Source organism: Lycium barbarum, chromosome 2, assembly GCF_019175385.1.
Source record: "Lycium barbarum isolate Lr01 chromosome 2, ASM1917538v2, whole genome shotgun sequence".
Taxonomy (NCBI): Eukaryota; Viridiplantae; Streptophyta; class Magnoliopsida; order Solanales; family Solanaceae; genus Lycium; species Lycium barbarum.
Window position 1 is genome coordinate 52,986,343 of NC_083338.1, and position 19,014 is coordinate 53,005,356.

Below are 19,014 nucleotides of genomic sequence, written 5' to 3' on the forward strand. Positions count from 1 at the left end.
GTAACCCTCCAGAGTTCTTCGGGACAAAGCCCGAGGAGGATCCTGAGGAGTTTATTAGAAAGATGCGACGCACTCTAGATTTGATTAATGCTTCCGAGACAGAGTCAGTCGCGTTAGCTTCGTACCGGTTATATGATGTGGCGGCAAACTGGTACGAGTCATGGGGGCTATCCAGGGGGGACGACGCTCCTCCAGCAGTTTGGGGCGATTTTTCTCAGGCATTTCTTGGACACTTTCTGCCCCCAGAGTTGCGACGAGCCAGATCTGATAGATTCTTATTATTGAGGCAGAAGGGCCGCAGTATTCGGGACTATAGTTTGGAGTTTGATTCCTTGGCCCGATATGCACCTACTGTGGTGGCTACTATGGCGGACCGGATGCATAGATATATTATGGGGCTGGATCGGTATTTTGTTGATAGCTGCTTAGTATTGGCTGCTCAGCCCGGTATGGACATTGCCCGTATCCAGGCCCATGCCCAGGGCATGGAGGATCGGGGCAGAGGAGGACACCAGCCTGACAGGGGCCAGGATCGGAGACAGCCCAAGAGGGCCAGGTCATCTGGAGACTTTCGGGGCAGACAGCCCCAACAGCCGCAGCAGCCTAGCAGATTTTCATCTCAGCCGGCGCAGAGCGCGCCTCCCCAGCCTGCAGGTCGCAGATTCGATAGCCCAGGGTATTCAAGAGCAGGCCAGAGCTCTAGGGCTTCAGGTTCGCGGACAGATAGGGGTTCTGGTCAGATGAGGCCACCCAGGGTTCAGTGTTCTTTTTGCGGCAGATACCATACGGGAGAGTGCTACAGAGCCACCGGTGCATGCTTTTCTTGTGGCCGTCAGGGCCATTTTGTGAGAAATTGCCCGTATAAGGGTAGTTCGGGTGGTGCAGCGCAGCCTACCGGATCAGCCGCTGGGTCTTCATCTTCGTCAGGGGCTATGCGCCCTACGGGGCAGGGTATTTCGGCACCAGCGGGTCGCGGTAGAGGCCGTGGTGGAGCTTCTGGTATTAGCGGTCCTTCGAACCGTATTTATGCTTTGGCCAGCCGCCAGGATCAGGAGGCATCTCCTAATGTCGTTACAGGTACTTTATTGGTCTTCTCTCGGTCTGTGTATGCATTAATTGATCCAGGTTCAACTTTATCATATATTTCACCTCTTGTTGCCGGTAAAATTGGTATTATGTCTGAACCTATAGAGCCATTTGAGGTAGCCACACCGATAGGGGACTTTATTGTAGCGAAACAGGTTATGAGCGAGGCACATTATGCTCGCTATTCGGTCCATCCTGGGTCTACGAAGATGTACCATGATCTCCGATGCTTATACTGGTGGGACGGTATGAAGCGGGATATTGCAGAGTTCGTCGCCCAGTGCCCTAATTGTCAGCAGGTCAAGATTGAGCATCAGAAGCCGGGTGGACTGTTGCAGGAGATGGAAATCCCGACTTGGAAGTGGGAGGTTATTAATATGGACTTCATTACAGGTTTGCCTCGCACTCCACGGAAGTATGATTTCATCTGGGTCGTTGTTGATAGGCTGACGAAATCAGCCCATTTTCTTCCCGTCAGGACTACTTATTCCGCCGAGGATTATGCCAGGCTCTATATTAGAGAGATTGTGAAGCTTCACGGAGTTCCTATATCTATTATTTCTGACAGAGGCGCCCAGTTTACGGCGCGTTTCTGGAGGTCGTTTCAGGAGGGTCTAGGGACTCAGGTGAGTCTGAGCACAACCTTTCATCCTCAGAGCGACGGACAGGCCGAGCGCACTATACAGGCGCTGGGGGATATGTTGCGGGCCTGCGTTATTGATTTCAGAGGCAGCTGGGATGATCACTTGCCATTGATTGAGTTTGCATATAATAACAGTTACCATTCCAGCATCCGGATGGCTCCGTACGAGGCTCTATATGGCAGGAAATGCAGATCGCCGATTGGCTGGTTTGATATTGGCGAGTCAGAGTTGATTGGCCCAGATATGGTCCAGCAGGCCGTGGACAAGGTAAAACTTATTCGGGAGCGACTGTTGGCAGCCCAGAGTCGACAGAAGTCATACGCGGATAAACGGCGTCGACCGTTGGAGTTTCAGGTAGGCGATTGGGTATTCCTGAAGGTATCGCCTATGAAAGGCGTGATGCGGTTCGGCAGAAAGGGTAAGCTCAGTCCGCGTTATATTGGGCCTTATCAGATTGTTCGAAAAACTGGAAATGTCGCCTATGAGCTAGATTTGCCATCTGATTTGGAAGCGGTACATCCGGTATTTCATGTCTCTATGCTTCGTAAATGCGTCGGTGACCCTTCTAGAATATTTCCTGCTGATGATATTCAGGTGACGGAGCAACTATCGTACGAGGAGCAGCCCGTATCTATTTTGGATCGTCAGGTAAGGAGGCTTCGGAATAAAGATGTAGCCTCTGTTAAGGTACTGTGGCGGAACGATAATAGGGAGGAAATGACATGGGAGGCCGAAGAGGAAATGAAGAAGAAATATCCTCATTTGTTCTCTATACCCACAGGTAACCTTAAATCCCTGCTTTAATTTATTCCAATATCAATCGTGTGTCATATGTGATGTCTGTAAACATGAACTCCCCCAAAGTATTTTCAAACCCTATGAGATTAATTTAACATTCGAGGACGAATGTTCTAAAGGGGGGAGGATGTTATATCCCGTATTTTTGAACCTCGGAGCATCTGCTGGGGTGGGGCCCACATACCGAGATTTTTTTTTGGAACATCTGAAAAGTCATATGAATCACATATGTAAAGTTAAACACAACTCATGAAGTACCTTTGGACCAAATCAAAGTGGAGACCCTCCAAACGAATATTTTTAAGAAAACGTTTTCGGGTGACCTGACTTTGGGGGGCGAAAACTGTATTGTAAGTTTGGAATTTCGAAAATACCTTGAAATAGAAGTTGTAGATAATTGAATTAGCTTTCCATCCATAGGTCGTGGGTTCCCAGGTGACGTCGGTACAAGGAGATATGAACGTTTTAAGGTCGAAAGGTCAGTGGGCTAGGCCTAACTCGGGACCAACCGAGTTGGCCCAAATAAATGAAAAACAATTCAGGCCCAAGTGAGGAGCCATTCGGCCATGGTCCATAAAAAGGATCCAAGCCCATGGAATTAAGTCATGTGGTCAATGAATAAAAGACCACTTAATCATCCAAATTCCATAGAACTTTCAAGAGAAAGAATAGGAGGAAAAACAAGAGAAAAACAAGAACAAAAAGAGGGCATTTCGGGTTTGGCCATAGAAAAATCACCCCTCAAAATCTTGCCTCTAAAATTATTTTCTTGTTGAATTCCTACTAAATTAAGTGTCCTCTACAACTTGGTGTAATTGTTTTGGAAGAAGGAGCACTTATTTCTTCAAGTTGACAACTTGTTCAAGTGAAGAAGTTTGTAGAAAAAGGTAAGAATCAATTCCTTTTTCTTATGTTATGAAGGTTTGTTTATGTTGTGGTATGTGGAAATGAGTAGAAATTATGGAAATAAGGAAGTTTGCAAAGTGGGTATGTATATATATATGTAGCCATGGGTGTATATATGTTGTATACATATATGAGTTGAATTTTATGTTGCATTCTAGTTGTGGTTATGATGGAAATTATATTGGGAATGAAAGTTGAATGAATTTTGGTTGAAGTTGGAATATAGATGATTATGTCACTTTAGAATAATTTTGTGATATTATGGAAATGAAGTTGTTAAGATGTGAATTATGATTATGGTTGATGAATTTGGAAGTTGGAAATTTGTTATGAAGTTGTATGCCAAAGATTTGATGTTTTGCATAAGTTATGATTTTGGCGGAAGATTGTATATCACGTATATCGAGTGTATATCTTAAGGAAAACGATATGAAATGTTTCTAGAACTATATGGTGATGATCATGATGGTTGTTGAATATGAAATTATTGATCTTAGTTGAAAGTTGGGTTGAATTGAAGATTATGTCAACTTGTGAGAAAAATGACTAGTTGAAGGATATTTGTGTTTTTAATGTTCATTGTTGATATTGTTGTTGTCGTTTGGGTTGTTGTTGATGATTTATAGCCGAGTTGAATTCTCGGGGTGTCATATGTATAGGGGAAGTGCTGCCGAAATTTCGGTAGCCAAATATGCTTAAAGTTGAAATAATGGCATTAATAATTCACAATTGGTAAACTTGACCAATTGCAGTTTTTCGACGAAACGGGAAGTGAGTTTGGAAAGGCTTAAGGAGCGCGAAAGGTATGTAAAGCAACCCCAATTCTTCCCTTGGCATGCCCCTAGTGTGTTAGGGTCGGATCCGGGCCTCGAAGGACCTCTTGGCCCTCGGAATCCGCAAGATAAAATTTCAGTTTTTCCTTCAGTAGAATTGAACCATTTTGATACGCTTTTTCTGAAATTATGCAATTTTGCTCTAAATTATTCAGAAAGTCATAGAATGTTTGTATAACCTTTTTAGGTGATACTATATGCTTAGAGGGCACAATTTGAGCCCGCCGCCTTGTTTGTCCCAAGGCGGGCCCGCTATTTACGGTTTTGCCCCTAATGTGTTAAAGCTTCCTTTTTAAGCGATTTTTGAAAGAAATGTTTTAATTACCCTACTAATCGCTTAACGAATATTATTTTAAATATTCTGTTAAATATTATAAATTATTTTGACACTCGGAATGACTTCGGGAAAGTTATACTTCTGTAATTTATTATGATATCCGAAATACATTTATTATGATTCCGTCCGACCCCATTGGATTTGTTTGTCGTTGATACGCTTCATCGAGTCTTTGAAAACATTTATTATATTTTTAAATTGCATTAGTCTCTCACTACTCCATTCGTGGATGTCCCAATGTTTCCCACACTGAGCCCAGGCCAGGATATGTTGTCAAGCGTAATTCTCTGCATTGTTCGCCGCGCCCCGATGTGAGGGGGCAGGTATACGCGTACATGGGTCTGTGGAGTATGATGTGCCATGTCCGCCTATTCTGATCTGATCTGTTATGGCCATTCTGATATGACATTTTATGATACGAGGCCACGCCCCCTTTTCTGATTCCTCTGTATTGTGGCACCAGTGTCGGGAGGGTGACCACGTTCTGTCTGCCGAGTCCCGTGGCAGGGATCGGATATGATATGACATATGTTTCTGTACACATTCTGTCTGATTTGGAAATATGCATTTGACACTCTGGATTTTGTACCCATTTTCTATAATCATTATGATTTGACTTCTGTGATTTCGCTTTACATATTCAGTACATATTTCGTACTGACCCCCTTTCTTCGGGGGCTGAGTTTTCATGCCGCGCAAGTACGGACGACAGGTTTGCTGATCCGCACGTTTAGGATCCCATTTCTGCTATTTTGGGGCGCTCTCTTCTACAGAGCCCATCTTTTGGTACAGTCTGTCACTGCTATCTGGATATGTACTTTGTTCAGGGTATGACGGGGCCCTGTCCCGTCTTATGATTATGATATGTTCTGTAGAGGTCTGTGGATACATCTGTGTGGGTTCTGTACATATGTTTGGGATACTTTGTTCTATGATGGCCTTATCGGCCTATGTGTGCCAAGTCTGCTTTTTCTGATAAATTCTGTGGCATCCACTAATATTATTATAATATTATTCTGATAATATGCTAATTTGGGTATCGGGTACGTATAGGTGCCCAGCTAGGGCACTGGTCGCGGCCCACGGGGTTGGGTCGTGACAAATACCAACCAAACCAAATATGCCAACCTACTTAAAACCATTCATTCAACAGAAAACACACAACAAATCAATATCCCATTGAAAACAGTCCAGTTCATAGATGGAGAACCCTACATAGCATGGAACTCTAAAGAAGTACAACAGATGATTATAAAGGAAGATCTACAATATGCAGTCCTAGGGAAGTTTTCATATGACATAATTGACATGAAACAATTAAGAGACATTATCCCGATTCAATGCGGAATAAAGGGTAGAGCTACAATAAGTTTGATTGATGAGAGATATATCTTAATTAGATTGTCTCTTCTGGAAGATTATGTGAAGATGATGTCCACTCCAGCCTATTATCTTAAAGTACGTGACTGGTAATGCCAGATGAGACCTTTAATTTGGGATCCATGGTTCAAGCCTGATGAGGAAACATCAATTGCAGTTGCTTGGATCAGCTTTCCAGAGCTCCCTCCTAGAAGCTGTTTTTTCCATGGCATCTGCAGTAGGAAAGCCATTAACAGTAGATTTAGCAATAGCAAATAGGACAAGGCCTAGTTGTGCTAAGGTAAAAGTGCAAATTGTTCTATTAGCAAAACACCCTAGCAGAATAAATGTAGCAGAAATCAATGAGGAGACTGGGGAAAGTAAATCAAAATGGGTTAAGATCAATTATGACTTTCTGCCTAAATATTGTAAACATTGCAGCTGCAAGGTCATGGGGAAAAGGAATGCAGGAGTTTAAATCCTGATTTGGAAAAACAGTTCAGAGAGGAAATGAATAAGAATCAGGCTGCAGAAGTAGAAATACAACAAAAGAAAGAAACCAATAAAGAGGGATGAAACTATCAGGGAAAGAAAGAATGGATGAAGAGGAGACATAACAAATATATCAAGGATAAGTCTGGGATTATAATAGCAGAAGTGGGAAAGGAGAACAATATGAAAGAAGACAGGACAGTGAAAACGAATAATGGCTTTGATGTTTTGTCTAAGGAGGATGATGAACAAGAACAAGAACAGGGGGCAGAAGCTGAGCACAGATAAATCCATACCAAAGAATGGACAGAGAACATTTATCCTAAAAACACAGCAACTGGGATACAAAAGCAAAATGAGGATAAGGGAGAGACCAGAACAGAACCACAAAAACAAAAGGAGGATAAGGGAAAGAATAGAGAAGAAGAACAAAATTGCACTATGAAGAGTAAGGAAGACAATTTTTCAGGAGAAGAGGTACAAAGTAGAAGTGAGGATACAGTAATAGAAAATACTTTAGAGGGGATAAGTAAAGCAGAAAGAAGCATACCAAAAGAAAATGAAAAGGAGAGCAGGGCACATGAAATCACAAAAGAGGGGATAATGAAGACACTAGAAAGTAAAGGGAAAAATGGAGTAAAAGAACATACCTGTATTTCAAGTAGCAACAACAGAGAAGGAGGGAGCACACATATCAGCCAAGAATCATTGGAGGGGGGGGGGGGAGGGGGGGGGGGGAGGGGGGGAATGTCATTAAATGGGACACATGGCAGGATGGAGAAGATATTTTCCAACCTGCAAAACAAGATAGTTAGTAAAGCATAACAAATCAGATAAAGAGAGCAATCATAACAAGCAATTGATCACACAGGTGCAGCAAGAACAGAAGCAGAGTAGCAGGGATATAGAGAGAAAAAGGGATTTGGATGGTCAGAACTTGGAACAAAACTTGCAATCAGCAATAAGGCAAGGAGATCTATCACCAAAAATATCAAAAGGGCATTGGGAGAGGAAAGAAAAAAAGAGAAACCAGTGTTCCACCAGGAACAAGGTATCAAACTAGAAGTTCATGTTCTAAACCTAATGTTTCCCTATGAATGCTATGATTTGGAACATTAGGTCTGCCAATACAATGGAAGTTTTTCAAAGGTTAGCTAAAATGCATTTACAGTACCAGTTTGGTTTTATTGGATTGCTAGAGCCATTTCAAGAAGTTGAGAAAATAGAAGGGTACAGGAGAAGATTAAACATGAGTACTGCTTTGCTAAATACATCAGGGAAGATTTGGGCATTTGTAGATGATATGTTTGAGGTGGAAGTACTGTTGGACCATGTCCATCATCTTACTATCAAGCTTAAAAATCAAGGGATGCAGGAGGATTTGATTGTAACAGTGGTCTATGATAAATGTACTCAAAAGGAAAGATTGGACTTATGGGATAGTCTGGAAGAATTTGCAAGCAGAGTTGATAAACCATGGATGGTGGGGGGTGATTTTAATGTCATTGTTTCTGAAGAAGAGAAATATGGAGGACTCCCAGTAAGTATAGATGAGATACAGGACTTTATCTCATGTATACAAAGCTGTGGGATACAAGATTTGGGATTCAAAGGAAGCAGATACACATGGTGGAATGGGCAAAGTGGAGAGGATTGCATTTTTAAGAGGTTGGACAGATGTTTAGGGAATCAGACCCTTCAAAGTTTGTATCCTAATATTGAAGTTCAGCATCTAATCAGAAGAGGGTCTGATCATGCCCCTTTGCTTATAACTTATAAAGGAAACACTGAGCATATAAAGAAGTCCTTTAGGTTTCTTAATTTCTGGGTAAAGCATAAATCTTTTCGGGAGACAGTGAGGACAAGTTGGCATGCAGATTTTATGGCTGATCCCTTTATTTTATTTCATCATAAGTTGAAAAAAGTTAAAGCTTCCTTGGTTCAGTGAAGTAGAAATACTTATGGGAATATTTTTCAAGAAATTGAGGCATTGGAAGATGTGATAAAGGTGCATGAGATTCAATTTGAGCTACAGCCTACTCCTACCAATAGAGACAGGTTACATAGAGTGTAGGCTGATCTTAACAGATATTTACACATAGAGGAGCAATTTTGGAAACAAAAGGCAGGAATGCAATAGTTTGATGAGGGGGACAGAAATACTAAATTTTTCCATTCATATGTACAAGGAAGGAGAAGGAGAAGGAGATTGCAAATAAAGAGAATACAAGATAGCGATGGAATCTGGATAGAGGAGTCAGAGGGAATAGCAACTGAAGCAGTAGATTTATTCAAAAATCAATTTACCAAGGAGGAGGATCCAACTAATTTTGAAATTCTAGATCATGTACCATGTATGATTTCAGAATATCAAAATAATTGGATCACAGCAATACCAACAGAGGAGAAAGTTAGGAATGTTGTTTTTAGCTTGAATGGAGAAAGTGCTGGAGGACTTGATGGTTTCACTGGTATTTTCTTTCAGAAGTGCTGGGATATTATAGGAGAGGATGTTACTAATATGATGATTGCTTTTTACTGTGGTGTTGAACTGCCTAAATTCATTACTCATACTAATTTGGTCTTACTACCTAAAAAGGATATCATTAATACCTTTTCAAATATGAGGCCTATTAGTTTGAGCAATTTTGTGAATAAGATTTTCTCAAGACTTATTCATGAAAGGATGAAGGATGTTCAGCCAGATTTGATTTCTCTAAATCAAGCTGGTTTTGTTAAGGGAAGGAGTATTATGGAGAATATTTTGTTAACACAAGAAATTGTATCTGATATTAGGTTGAGAACCAAAGCTGCTAATGTGGTGATGAAATTGGATATGGCAAAGGCATACGTCAGGGTTTCTTTGCTTTTCCTAACAAAGGTGATGAGGAAAATGGGTTTCTCATATATGGTGGTGGATATGGTGTTCAGAATTGTTAACAATAATTGGTACTCAGTTTTGATTAATGGGAAACAACATGGTTTCTTTCAATCATCCAGTGGGGTAAAGCAAGGGGACCCTTTATTTCCTACACTATTTATCCTAATAGCAGAGGTGTTGACAAAAAATTTGAATCATCTACATCAAATTCCACAGTTTAAAGGTTTTGGTCTACCTAAATGGAGCCCTAAGGTAAATCATTTATCTTATGCAGATGATATAATCATATTTTCATCAGCTGATGTTCAGTATCTTTAGTTGATAATGGACGTGTTAGGTAAGTATGAGAAAGCATCAGGTCAGAAGATTAATAAGGAAAAGAGTTTTGTATATTTACATCATTCAATCACTAATGATATTAACGTGACAGTTGAGGTGCTGACTGGAATGAATAGAAAGGAGTTTCCATTTACATATCTAGGGTGCCCTATTTTCTATAGTAGGAGGAAGATTGAGTTCTATAATTCTATTATAACCAAAATCATGAACAGATTGCAAGCTTGGAAGGGGAAGATGCTATCCTTTGTGGGCAGGGCTGTTTTGATAAAACATATACTACAAGGAATGCCTGTTCATTTGTTATCTGCACTAAATCCACCAGTTGGGGTGATTAGACAAATTCACAAGATTTTTGCTCAATTCTTCTGGAGCAATACAGTGGGGGAAAGATGTAGACACTGGTCATCATGGATACATTTATGTATTCCTGAGAAGGAGGGTGGTTTGGGATTTAGGTCACTACATGATGTGTCCATGGCATTATATTGTAAGATTTGGTGGAACTTTAAGACTACTCCATGCTTATGTAGTGCTTTCATGAGTAACAAGTATTGCAAGAAGGTTAATTCAGTTGTTTCTCAAGGGAAATATGGGTCACAGAATTGGAAAAAAATGTTGCAGGCCAGAGATATAATAGAATATAATATTTGGTGGCAAGTGAAGAAAGGAAATTTTCTTTTCTGGTATGACAATTGGACTGGATTAGGGCCTTTTTATTATGTTACGGGGGGGGGGGGGGGGGGGGGGGGGGGGTACTTATGATGATTCAATTCAGAATGTGCATGAGGTGGTCAAGGATGGGAAGTGGGATGAACAAAAGTTACAAAGTTTGGTTTCTGGGGAGATAGTACAACATATCTTGGATACTATAAAGCCACTAGGTGAACAGGAGGGGGAAGATGTTCCATGGTGGATTTTGAGTAACAAAGGGCAATTGTCAGTTAAATCAGCTTGGGAATATCTAAGAGTAAGGGGACAGGAAAATGTTGTATACAAGAATATTTGGATTAAGGGACTTCCTTTCAAGATCTCATTCTTCATGTGGAGATGTTGGAAATTCAAGATACCAATAGATGAAGTTTTGAAGAGTCTGCACATCAATCTAGCATCAAGATACTGGTGCTGTTCAAATCATAGGGAGGAGACAGCTCAACATCTTTTTGCTAAATCTTTTTCTACTTACAGGACTTGGTCCTTTTTCTCTTCTTTTGTAGGTATTAATATTGAAGGTTTACAATTGCAGCAAATCATAGTGAAATGGTGGAGTGAGCCAGCTAACAGCTGGCTTAAACCAATATTTCAAGCTATGCCCGCTGTAATTATATGGGAATTGTGGAAGAGGAGGAATGCTTATAAACATGGGGAGAGGAAATTAGTGTGGAGATGCATTTTTCAAGCATATTCTACTATCCAGAGATTGGTCTAGGTGAGAAATCCTTCTATTCACAATGTTCCTAATAGATGGGATGAACTAATACAGTTAATGGAAGGATATAAACCTAGAGTGAAGATTACTAAGGTCATCTGGCAACCGCCCCCTAGAGACTGGATAATATGTAATACATATGGTGCATCTAGGGGCAATCCAGGCAGAGGGCCATATGGTTCTGTGCTAGAAATGAAGAGGGAGATATTATTCATGCTCAAGCAGAAGAATTAGGGTACATCACTAACACAAAAGCAGAAGCAATAGCAATATGGGAGGCACTGAAGTGGTGTGAAATGACTCAGAGGAGGTAAATCATTATCCAAACAGACTCATTAATTTTGCAAAAGATCTTAAATGATGAGTGGAAGCCACCTTGGAGCATAGTGGAGTACATTGAAAGGATAAAGCAGCTAGTAGAGGACAAGCAATGCATATACACACATATCTATCGAGAAGGAAATAAGATGGCAGATGCATTAGCTAATTTTGCACTTGATAGAGGCTCTATTAATTGTCAAACATTCATGAGTTTAGAGATTGAGCTACGAAAGATTATCAACAGTGATAAATCTCAGATTCCATACCTTAGAGCTACTTGTAAATAGATGCGAATTTAAGAGGAAGCAAAAAGAACCAGAATTTGCATACCTCCGGAAATATCTCCAACAGCAGCAACAAAGCTTCATCATGGAAGGGAGAACTGGAGCAGAAACTCAGGAACCACGGCATACATGTACAAATATGCAAGATCCAGGAAGTAAGAGACTTCAATCACAACAAATACATAACAAATTGGGAAAAAAGGGAAAAGGAAAGCAGCTTACACGGAGCCAAATGAAGCAAAAAAAGGATGAGATACACGGCAGGAATCAATACTCTTCTCTTCAGAACGAATTTTCATCATTAGAGGAAGAAATGAGAGCAGAACGAAGAAGAAGATGGACGAGCAGCCATAGTTGAAGCTTGGAGCTTCAGTGGACAACAAATGGAAATAGGGCTTTTGCCCTTCAAATATTTACTTTCCTAATCTGTTTTTTGACTTCTAGTGTATGAGGATGTTATTTTAGGATTTTTTTGGGGCTAGGCCGTGTTTTGGGCTCAGTCTTTATTGTTGGACTTTGCTTTATTACTAAAAAAAATGCCCAGGCGGGCCCCAAAATTATATATAAAAAAAAACTAGTGTATATGACCGTGCTTTGCGGGGTAAAGTAACAAACTGAATTATAAAATTTCTTTATTGTGAAAGTAGTCAAGATTGAGGAGATTAAAAAAATCTCAATATGCATACAATTTTTTTAATTTTATAAATGATTAAATCACAAGCTTAAATAGTTTATCTTCACGGATAACACGATGAATTTTCCAGAGGATGTTACTACCTTCATTAATGTGGAATAATTGAGCTTTGAGTTAGTAGAGGTACTGGAGTTTTTGACCTCTTTAAATTAGCTCTGTCAAAGATTACTGTTATACTGCTTAATTATACTTTAATATATTAAGTTCTTTTAAGGCAAATGAAAATAACATTCGAGAAATAAGTCATACCTTGAAATTTGAATCAAATGGCTATTTTGGGAATACAGAAATTTCACGAAGCATAGACTTATGAAGACAATTACTCTTACATAGTAGAATAATTGATGATGGGTTATTTATCTGCTTACTTTTGTTTTTTTCGGATTTGGAGTGATATGTTTCTTACGCCTATGTATTCTCATGTTTTAATTTGATCATACACTTGTGATGCTTGTTTACAAACGTCTCTATTAGGTTGTTAGACTAACCTTCTAAATCAGTTATAAGCCAAGCTACTCTATGATTACAAAGCTTCTTCGTCCTACTGCATGTCCTTTGCCGGTCTTTCTTAACTTTAACTTTAACTATTAAATATATTTATCTTCTTCCCAATATGTTTGTCATAATTTAATTAGATGCAAAATTTCAGAAAATAAAGTTTCTGACACGTTGTCTCAATAAAATACGAGACAATCAAATAAAAATGAGATAAGAAAAAAGAAAATATTGCAAAAAGTTGAGAGAAGTAGAATTGAAAAAGAACTCAATGAAAGTTCATTATGATATCAACCAATGAAAAACTAACCAAAATCAAGCATTCGTTGCCAATTAAATTGCAATGTACATACTAAATGCACGTATACATTGATGTAGTAATAACAGTTAGTAGGCGTTTGGACATGCGATTTCATCTCTGATTTCATCTCATGAGATGAAATCTCAAATCATCCAAAAAAGCATGATTTGGAATTGAAATCACGATTTCAAAAAATATAAATGTAAAATTTGATCCATACATTTATATTTTGTAAAAAAAGACTCATAAGTTGGTAGATATATTTATCAATCATGTTTACCAACCATTTGTATTAAATATTAATTTGCAAGCTGGTAAAATATATTTACCAATCATGTTTACCATGGGGAAGATTACATTAAAGAGTAGTTACATTACTATTCATGTTAAATTTTCCTTTTTATTGAACTAAAATTTGATCAATTGATGTTGTATTTTTTAGAAAGGCCTTCTAGCTGCGTATTAATTTTATTATGAACTATGATTTACTCATTTGGTAATATTGTATAAGAATTGAGACAATTTTGATGGTTTTCACAACTTGTGGGGTTTTTATATTTATAAAAAATAGTGCAACTTAAGAAATCCAAATTGCATGTCCAAACATGATTTTATCTCATGATTTCATCCCATGAGATGAAATTATGTCCAAACGGCTCCTTAGTGCCGGAGAGGCCGGGGTTTGAAATCAAGCATCAATTGTCAATGTGTTGGAGTAAATAAGAAGGTACCTTACGAAATCTACTACAAATTACTCCAAAAAACTAAGGGTCGTTTCTTTTATATGCTTAAACACTTACAAGCTTAAGAAAACTACTTTTCAAATTTGATTCTATACAAAACTTACAACCCCCCACCCTAGCCAATCCTATTTCCCTCCCCCTCAAATCTCTCGAAACTGTCGATGCCAACCAAGAAGAGTCAAGCAATATAGGCGGATATAAAATGGACATGTAACTTGCAGCATAATATATACATAATCTAATTCTCAAATATCAAGGCTACAACTTTGCAGGTGTAATCACCGTAAGACCTCTGCGAGATCTGTGCTAGTGTTGTTTTTCCTGTCCATTTCGTGAGTGTTGATTCACACTCTTGGCTGGTCATGTTTAATTAAGAGTTTGCATAAAATATGTAATAACGGTCAACATGAGAGCAGTTGAAATTGCAATGGCCTTTCCAGGAAGAGAGTAATGTTGTGAATTGTAAAAAATTTGCAGCACCAAATATATGAGAATACATACCATGGAGATACCAACAATTACTACCTTAAGTACTACTACATTTCACTACGAAAATGTAACGTAACACAAGGGAAGTAGAGGAGTTTTAGGAGAGGAGATAAATAGTATTTAACAATGAGGAAGGACATAATTATAGGCTATTATTAATTTGATTTAACAGCCAAGTACAATTTAAGAACGTTAGAGTTCAATTTCCACAATTATTTTCATTAATGGTTGCAACATTCATCTCTGGAAGGAAAAAAACTTAAGCACATTTAACATAATTAAGAGAGTTTAATGAGTATTTTGAGTTTTTTGCATAGCATATAAATGAGAAAAATAGGAAAAAGGCCAAAAAAAAAAGAGAAAAAAGATAAATGAGTTTATAGGCCATAGAGAGGTGTCACATCACTTTTCTATTGCCTAGCTTTATATTATATATAAATTTGATCAAAACATACAACTTACATATAAGTTAGCGTACAACTTTTTGTTGTATAGAATAGGGTCAGAACCTACAACTTGCAAACATCTATGTTATCATGTGTAGTTTGTATGTATTTTGTATGTCACCTGATGTCCAATGATCAAATGGCATTCACCCAAAACACAAAATACATACAACTACTTTATAGTTTATACATTGGGATCCGAAAAAATAACATTTTTCTTCTTTCTTTTGAGTTTCAACTTTAAATTCCAAGAATATCAACTCAACTTTTCACCAAACTCCCTCAAAATTGACACATAAACTCCAAATAATATTCCCAAACAACCCATCCAAATAAATAACAATTTTACAAAATCCAATGTTTGAATTCACGGCTTTAATTTTTTTTAATAGTAGTTGTTTATGGAGCTTTCTCGGCTTGGGTGTGCATGGTGAGAGAGAGAGAAAAGGATTAGAGCCTAAATGGGAAAAATTGAAGTCTAATCTCTTCCATTTCTTATAATTGATAAAGTGTTGTTATATTTTTTTAATTAGATAGAACTACCGTAAAGAATAGTAACTAATTCTTAAAATTAGCTTGCCATGTTAATATTCCTATCAAATGACAACTTTTGTAAGGACGTCGGTTCAAATGATAAACACTTTGAACATTGAAAGCTAGATTTAGGGTGTGCTTGATATGGAGGAAAACATTTTCTGGAAAATGTTTTTCAATTTTCTCATGTTCGTTTTGCCAAATTTTTTGGAAAACATTTTCCTTACGAGAACAAATTTCTAAAAATTTGGGAAAATGACTTCCCTAATCAAATTAGGGAAAACAAGTCCACAAGTGACATTTCACCAACTACCCAACCCCTAAACCCCAACCACTCCCGCAACCCATGCACCACCCACCCCTACCCCCACCCAACCCAACCCCCAACCAACAAACCCCAACCATTCCCGCAACCCATGCACCGCCCACCCTCACCCTTCACAACCCCTCCCCCCCCCAAAAAAAAAAAAAATTTAAAATTTTTCTTTTGGGTTTCTACACCACCACATCCCTCCTCCCACCTCGCACCCCACTGCCCCCCCCCCCCCCCTTTTTTTTTTTTAATTTTTCTTCTACCACTCCCACAACCCATGCACCACCCATCCCCACCCCGCACCCCACTACCGCCCCTCCCCCGCCACAATTTTTTTAATTTTGTCTTCTGGGTTTTCTACCCCCCCCCCCCCCCCCCCCCGCACACCAAATACTTTTTTCTTTTTTCTTAAAAAAAGTTTAAAAGTTTCTTGTTTTATTTTTTCATGTCAACGACCCCCCCCCCCCCCCCGTGCCTCCCGACACCCCACCACCCCCTCCAAAAAATTAATTTTTTTTTAAGTTTTCTTTTTTGATTCTCTACACCCACCCCTCCCGAATTTTCTACTTCATATTTAATTTTATCTTTACAAAAAAAATATAAAAATTGAAAGTTTGTGTGGTTAAAAATTAAAATTTTTGGAGGGGATGGGAGGTGTAAAAATCCAAAAAAGGTAACTTTTAAAACTTTTTTAAGAAATTTTGAGATTGGGGGGGGGGGGGGGGTGTGGTGGTGTAGAAAACCCAGAAAAGAAAATTAAAACTTCAATTTATTTTTGAGGGGGGTTGGGGATTTGGGGGGGGGGGGGGGAGATGTGGTGCTGTAGAAAATCCAGAAAAAAAACAATTGACAACTTCCAAAAAATAAATTACTAGCGGGAGGGGGGGTGGGGGGTTGTCTGGGTGTAACAACCCGCTTGGTCGTTATAGTCTGTCCAGAACTTTTTGACCTTTCGCGAGCTTTTTGCTCGCTTTTGACCCGAGGGGACCGTTGACACGCTTTTGAGGTGCTTGAATTTGATTTGCGTGACTTTTGGGACATGGGCTTTAAGCGAATAAGAGTTGACTCAAAGTTGACTTTGGGAAACGGACCTTTTTCCAAAATCCGTCGATTCCAAGAGGTTCGGATGGTCATTTAGAACTTGTGTGCATATTTGGTTTAGTTTCTAATGCACTCAGGTGCATTTCGGGACTTAGGTTGGGAAGTTGATTTTGAGGTATCGAGGGTTGACTAGGTCAACAAGACCTCCGTTGGGAATTCCGAGGCCACGAGTGCGTTCGTAGCATATTTTTATGTATGTCTGGATATTTGGTATGTGAGCAGATGGCCTTGGGAGATAATCAAAAATTCGGGTTGAGAATGTGAAATCTTGGGATTTTTTGGTGTCTAGTGTCCGCTTTGGCGGCACCAGCACCACGGCAGCGGTACCACTATAGCGGTTACCCTGCCGCTAAAGCAACCAGTGTGATTTTGGCATAACCGCTGGAGCGGTCATGGAACAGCTGAAGCAGTGCTGCTGAAGCGGTCTGTTGGTCGCGAAAGCCGATGTCGGGCAGTTAATTTTATTAAATGAAGTGTTAAAAGCTTTAAGTCCCTCATTTATTACTATTCCGAGATCTGAGCTATTAGGAGCAATTCAAGGTGATTCTTGGAGGAAAGTCTTGGTGGTAAGTCCTATCTTCCTTCCTATTCCATAATTTCATTGTCGTCTTAGGATTCCTTTATCATGCTAGTTCACTAAGAATTCTAGGATTAAAAGAGGAATGAGTTCTTCTTCTAGGCCTTGTAATCTTGAGTAATTTGGTTGGGTTAGCTTCTTTAAGCATTGAATTGATGATTAAAATCCTTTATTTCATAAATTCTTCCTAATTAGTGGCTAAGTTTTGGAATTGGAAGTTAGGGTTTATACCTAAATTTGGGGTTTTGCCTAGAGTTCGAATTTGAGTAAATTATTGGTTACTCTAGCTTGATATTGATAGGAATTGATCACCTAGAGATTTAATTTCATGTTAGAACCCTTAGATTCCTAATTTCACCCTTTTAGTTCATAAAACCCATTCCATAGGTTGGGGATTTGGGTCTTGAATAGAAGTAAGTTTTGATCGATGTTCTTCTTGATTCTAATTTCTTGATTCGAATATGCTTAGAATTTCTTTATCTCGAGGCATAAAGGAAAGGAAAGGCTAAGGTGTGTTTGTGGAGACCTTGTTGTTCGGCCTTCCAGTTAGGTTACGGTTTACCCTATGGTGAGACTTCGTTTAGCGAAGCATATATTTAGAAGATATTGTCGGAGAATGTATGTAAACCTTCGGGTATGAAGTTGAGTTGGATATTGTTTTAAGTTAGACCCTTTTGTGTGATTGGGGTTAGCCACCCCGTTGTGTTGTGACCTATCTTGTTCTATTGTTATTGGCTCAATGCCACGTGGAGATAGTAGATATTGGAGACTATTGATATATCCTGATTATGATATTGTAGTATCTTACTTGTTGTCATTTGAGACGAGGATAGCGATTATATTATGGCTTATTGTGTAGCCTTTCCATGATATTGTTGGTGTTCCCATGCGTGGTACTTTTGATATTGATTTAATTATTAACATTGAACTCACACATTGCATGCATTCTCATCCTTCATGATATACTGTTGATACATTGATGATACTTAAGGAAACACTGTTATGACTCAGACTCAGTTGGATGAGAGTGATGTAAGGACTGATATCCGATGTTTATTCCGGAATCGAGGATGAGTACTGGTAGCAATTGCCGAGGTTGTTGCCGGAATCGTGAGGTAGTGATGCCGAGGTTATTGTCGGAATCGTGAGGTATATGGACTTCGCGAGTCCCCCATGGGTTATGGTGCCGAGATGTGATGCTCTATCATCGGAGTACATGTGTACGGTGCATATGCATTGTAGTTATATTCCACACATTATTGCATTGCATTGTACTATGGCTTCTATTGTGATATTTTTGTGATGTACGGGTTCCGATTGAATATATTGAGACTTAGACACTTGGGTTTAGATGCTATAACATAGGCGATGACGTGTACTTGGTTACGAGCTCGTGTTGACTTATACCTTGTTGATTTACCTGTTTATCTTACTTTATTGCCTTGATAAATGTTAGCTAATCTTAGTCTGCCTATGATAGCTACCAGTACTTGTTGTTTGTGTTGATCTGCACTTGCTGCATTCTTTTATGAATGCAGTGTTCCAGGTGGGTTCGACCTCTACACCTCGTGGCTGATAGCTGTTCGAGGATTTGCTGATTCAAGTCTTCAGGGTG

At 39.2% G+C, this 19,014-nt stretch overlaps 1 protein-coding gene across 1 annotated transcript; it reads right to left on the minus strand.

Annotated features, from left to right (window-relative positions):
* Positions 1-5,763: 5,763 nt before the first annotated feature.
* Positions 5,764-12,181, minus strand: LOC132626505 (uncharacterized). The gene is made up of 3 exons (XM_060341420.1): positions 11,753-12,181; positions 7,106-7,250; positions 5,764-6,196 (listed from the first exon to the last, which is right to left on the minus strand). Exons 1-3 carry the CDS (start codon positions 11,791-11,793, stop codon positions 6,053-6,055), a joined length of 330 nt encoding a protein of 109 aa, XP_060197403.1. The 5' UTR covers positions 11,794-12,181; the 3' UTR covers positions 5,764-6,052.
* Positions 12,182-19,014: the final 6,833 nt, after the last annotated feature.